Source organism: Meleagris gallopavo, unplaced genomic scaffold, assembly GCF_000146605.3.
Source record: "Meleagris gallopavo isolate NT-WF06-2002-E0010 breed Aviagen turkey brand Nicholas breeding stock unplaced genomic scaffold, Turkey_5.1 ChrUn_random_7180001849624, whole genome shotgun sequence".
In the NCBI taxonomy this organism is placed as follows: domain Eukaryota; kingdom Metazoa; phylum Chordata; class Aves; order Galliformes; family Phasianidae; genus Meleagris; species Meleagris gallopavo.
The window spans coordinates 9,950-15,377 of NW_011116873.1; the positions used below are offsets into that span (position 1 = coordinate 9,950).

At 53.3% G+C, this 5,428-nt stretch overlaps 1 protein-coding gene across 1 annotated transcript; it reads right to left on the reverse strand.

Moving 5' to 3' along the window:
• Nucleotides 1-4,330: 4,330 nt before the first annotated feature.
• LOC100542972 (histone H2A type 2-B-like) lies at nt 4,331-4,808 on the reverse strand. The gene has a single exon (XM_003213844.3). It carries the CDS (start codon nt 4,785-4,787, stop codon nt 4,404-4,406), a length of 384 nt encoding a protein of 127 aa, XP_003213892.1. The 5' UTR covers nt 4,788-4,808; the 3' UTR covers nt 4,331-4,403.
• Between the last annotated feature and the right edge of the window lie 620 nt (nt 4,809-5,428).

Genomic DNA, 5,428 nt, shown 5'->3' on the forward strand with positions numbered 1-5,428 from the left:
CCCCATGGGTCCCTTTTCGGTCCCTATGGGGTCTCTATGGGTCCCTATTGTGGTCTCTGTGGGTCCCAATGGGTCCCTATGGGTCTCTATGGGGGTCCCTGTGGGTCTCTACGGGTCTCTATAGGTCCCTTTTGGGTCTCTATGGGGTTTCTATGGGTCCCTATGTTTCTCCATGAGTCCGTATGGGATCTCTGTGGGTCCCTATGGAGTCCCTATGTGCCCCTTTTCAGTCTCTATGGGGTCCCTATGGGACCTCCCCCATGTCCCTATTGGTCCCTATGTGTCCCTATGGGTCTCTATGGGTCTCCAAGGATCTCTAGGCATCCCTATGGGTCCCCATGGGTCCCTTTTCGGTCTCTATGGGTCCCTTTTGTGGTCTCTGTGGGTCCCAATGGGTCCCTGTGGGTCTCTATGGGTCCCTTTTGGGTCTCTATGGGGTCTCTATGTTTCTCCATGGGTCCCTATGGGGTCTCTATGGATCCGTACGGGTCTCTATGGGCCCCTATGTTTCTCTATGTTTCCCTAGGGGTTCCTATGGGTCTCTGTGGGTCTCTACGTGTCTCTCTAGGTCCTTTTGGGTCCTCATGGGTCCCTTTTTGGTCCCTATGGGGTCCCTCTGGGTCTCTTTGTGTCCCTATGAGTCCCTATGAATTTCTATGGGTCTCTACGTGTCTCTATGGGTCTCTATGGGTTTCTATGGGGTCTCTGTGGGTCCAAGTGGGTCCCTATGGGTCTCTGTGGGTCCCTTTTGGGTTTCTATGGGGTCCTTATCAGTCCCTATCGGTCCTTATTCGGTCTCTGTGGGTCCCTATGGGTTTGTGTGGGTCCTTATGTGTCCCTTTTCAGTTCCTAAGGGTCTCCATGGGTCCCTATGGGTCCCTATATGTCCCTATGGGTCTTTATGGGTCCCTATGGGTCTCTATGGGGTCCCTGTGTGTCCCTTTTCAGTCTCTATGGGGCCCCTATGTATCTCTTTGTTTCTTTATGGGTCCCTATGGGTCCGTTTGGGTTCCTTTGATTTCCTATGTGTTTCTATGGCGTCTCTATGGGTCCCTATGGGTCTCTATGGTTCCCTATGGGTCCCTTTTCGGTCTCTGTGGGCCTCTATGGGGCCTTTTTGGGGTCTCTGTGGGTCTCTATGGGTCCCTACAGCTTTCTATGGGGTTCACATGTGCCCCTTTTCAGTCCCTAAGGGTCTCTATGGGTCTCCATGAGCCCCTATGGATCTCTATGGGGTCTTTATGGGTCTCTATGGGTCTTTATAGGTTCGTAAGGGTCCCTATGTGTCCCTATGGGTTTCTATGGGTCTCTGTGGTTCCCTTTTGGGTCTCTATGGGTCTCCATGAGTCCCTATGAGTTTCAATGGGTTCCTGTGGGGTCTCTGTGGGTCTCTGAAGGTTCCTATGGATCTCGAGGGGTCCCTATGGGGTCCCTATGGTTCTCTGTGGGTCTCTATGGGGTCCCTGTGGGTCCCTATAGGTCTCTATGGGTCTCTATGGGGTCCACGTGTCCTTTTTCAGTCTCTATGGGGTCTCTAGGGGTTTCTATGGATCTCTATGTGTTCCTATGGGTCTCTGTGGTTCCGTTTTGGGTCCCTATGGGGTCCCTATGGGTCTCTATGGGTCCCTCCGTGTCTCACACACTTACCCTTGGCCCTATGGAAACTCCTGTTGTTTATTCGGGCCCCACTGAAACCCGCACAGACAACCTTGGCCCTATTGAAACCCCCATGAGGATTTCAAAAGAAACCAAAAATGGAAGCGCCTGCGATTTGGGCTTGGATGCATTCTGCACTTTAAGCCGAATTTATACGTATGTATATATATGCACACGTAATTAATCAGTAATTAATTAAAAGCCGAGAACGGCCGCCTTAGAGAACGATCGGGGCTGGGAGAGGGGGCGGGGCTACGGAGCCCACGTGACCAGAAGGCGGAAAAGCGGGCCGGAGTGAGAACTGCGCCGCAGCGTCCGCATGGAGGGCGGCCGCTGATGACGCGAGGCGAGATGGGGGGGAAGGGGGGATAAAGCTGCGTATTTTAGGAGCGTTTCAAGCAATTAATTATCAATCGATCATTAGTTATCCTTCTTCCCCTCCTCCCCCGCGTCCAGGAACACATAGGGCCCCGCAGAGACCCATAGGGAACCACAGGGACCCCTAGAGACCCATAGAAATCCATAGGGACCCATACGAACTTATAGGGACCCATAGAAATCCATAGGGACCCATAGGGACACATACGAACTTATAGAGACCCATAGGAACACACAGAAACCCACAGAGACCCAAAAGGGACACACAGGGAACTAAAGAAACCCAAACAGATCCATAGATCCCCCGTAGGGACACAGGGACCCCACAGAGATCCATAGGAACCCCATAGAGATACATAGGGACCCACAGAGATCCACAGAGACCCATAGGGACTCACTGAGACCCATAGGTACACATAGGACCTATAGAGGCCCTTAGAAACCCACTGAGACCCATAGGGACCCCTAGAGACCCATAGCGACTCCTGGAGACCCCACAGAGACACATAGGGACCCATAGAGACGCATAGGGACACACAGAAACCCATAGAGACTCATAGAGACCCATAGGGAACCACAGAGACCCACAGGGACACATAGGAACCCATAGGAATCCATAGAGATCCTTAGGAACCCATTGAGACCCATAGGGACATATAGAGACCCCACAGAGAACCATAGGGACCCATAAGGACCCACAGAGACCCATAGGGACTCCATAGAGGCCCATAGGGACCCATAGAGACTCCTAGAAACCCATAGGGACACACAGAAACCCATAGAGATGCATAGGGAACCCGCTGTGGCGATAACAAATAGCGCCGTTGGAGCTCTATTTTTAAGGTTATTTTGGTGGGAAAATAATAATAATAATAATAATAATAATAATTAATAACGGAAATATTTTGTGTAATTATCTGTGCTGCAGCCCCTCGTTTCTTTTCGCTCCGTCTCTTCCAACGCAGCCGGAACGGATCCAAACTGCGCGCCGCCATTGGCTGAGAGCTTTCAGCACGGGCCAATCAGCGCGCGAGCTTTGGAGCCGCTCGTAATGACTGAAACTCTCCTTTCCAGCCAATCAGAACGGGCCAAATGGATCCTTCATTTGCATATTTTGCCTTGAGATCCCTGAACGTCACCTCCAATGTCCGCATGGAGCCCCAAAATGTCCCCATTGCCGCCTCCTGTGTCCCCAGATGTCCCCTCTGTCACCCCCAATTTCCCCACAGACCCCCACGTGCCCTTCCTGTGTCCCAAATGTCCCCTTCTGTCACCTCCAATGTCCCCATGGGTCCCCATCTCTGTCCCCACAGACCCCCACATGTCCCTATTGCCACCTCCTGTGTCCCTGAATGTCCCCTCTGTCACCTGCATGCCCCCATACACACACGTGTTGTCCTCCCCTACTTATATGTCCTCCATACACACACGTGTTCTTCTCATGTCTGTCCCCTCGTGTGCACATGTGCACCCCCCACACGTACCTGTGTGTGCGCCCATACATAAACATATATGTTCCCCCTATGCACACATGTATACCCATACATGTGCTCCCATCCACCTGTGTGCCCATGTATGTGCTCCCCATGTATGTGCTCCCCATGCACACATGGGCCCACATATGAACCCCCCACGTACACACATGCCCACACATGTTCCCTTATGCACAAGTACACCCACATATGTGACCCCTATGCACACGTGTCCACATGAGCCCCCTATGTGCCTGTGTGCCCATATATGAGCCCCCCCATGCACATGTGTACCATGTATGTTCCCCTATGCACATGTGTGCTCATATATGTGCCCCCCATGCAGAAGTGTGCCCACATATGTTCCCCTATGCACACATGTATACCCATATATGTGCCCCCATGTTCCTGAATGCCCACATATGTGCTCCCCATGCACGCATGTACCATATATGAGCCCCCTACACACACGTGTACCCATGCACGTGCCCCCTTATGGACAGGTGTGCCCATAGATGTGCCCCCAGTGCACACGTGGGCTCATATACGAACCCACCCACGCACACACGTGGCCACACATGTTCCCCTATGCACACGTATGCCCATATATGTGACCCTTATGCATACGTGTGCCCACACATGGACACTCCCATGTACCTGCGCGCCCACATACGTGCCCCCCTGCACACGTGGGCCCACATACGACCCTCTCCCCACCCCCAATACACGTCCATCCTCCACCCACGGGGTGAAACACACGCTCCTCCCCCCCCCCCTCCCCATCTCTCCCCCCAGCTCTCCCAGCTCTCTTTGGGACTCCTTAGGGTGGCTCTGAAAAGAGCCGTTTGGATTCTACGAAGGCTAAAAAGAGGAGGGGGGGATCGGAGGACCGAATCCTCATTTCCCTTTATGCCCCTCGCTCTTTTTGGGCAGCAGCACAGCCTGGATGTTGGGCAGGACCCCCCCCTGCGCGATGGTGACTCCTCCCAGCAATTTATTCAGCTCCTCGTCGTTCCTCACCGCCAGCTGCAAATGCCGAGGGATGATCCTCGTCTTTTTGTTATCCCTCGCCGCGTTCCCGGCTAACTCCAAAATTTCAGCCGTCAAATATTCCATCACGGCTGCTAAATACACCGGAGCTCCGGCTCCCACCCGTTCCGCGTAATTCCCTTTACGAAGCAAACGATGAACTCGACCGACAGGGAACTGCAAGCCGGCCCTGGAGGACCTCGATTTGGCTTTCGAGCGCGCTTTGCCGCTTTGCTTCCCTCGCCCGCTCATCCCCGCGCCGCCCAGCCGCCCGACTGCGACCTCCGCTTCCCCCGCTCCGCCTTTTATACCATCCCCGCGGATGGAATCGGCGCGATCTGATTGGCCGCACCGATTAGTGTCGGGAGACGCGACGCGCCAATAGCGGCGCGACGTTTGGTAAGGGGGCGGGGAGAGAAGGAATGGCCAATCAGAGCGCGGGACGGAAGTTATAAAAAAGGGGAGCAGGGCGGCGCGCTTTCAGATGGCGCTGCGGCAGCGGAGCGGTGGGAGCTGTACTTTCTCTTAGTTCTCAGCGATTTAACCGGTTTCGAGGCCGGTTTCTCTCATTTTTAAGCCACTTTAAGCGGTTTTGAGGCCATTTTCCCCACTTTTTTCCCTCCTTTTTAACTTGCAGGCGCTTCCTGCGCTGCTTTTATCCCCCCTGCTTCCAGAAATATCGCTGAAAATAAATGCATTAAGAAGCTCAGCCCGTTTTTTTTTCCTATTCCTTTCCTTTTTTTTAACATTAAAATGATCCCTACGCTCCCGCAATTCTCTTTTTCTCCATTTCTCCCCCTTTTCCTCCCCTTTTTCCCCTTCTCCCCTTTTTCCCCCATTTTCCCTCCTTCTCCCCCTTTTTTGCTCTTTTCCCCCTTTTCTCCCCTACCCCC

Coding starts and splice junctions, on each gene's coding strand:
- LOC100542972 (XM_003213844.3), bottom strand. CDS start 4,787: ATGAGCGGGCGAGGGAAGCAAAGCGGCAAAGCGCGCTCGAAAGCCAAA.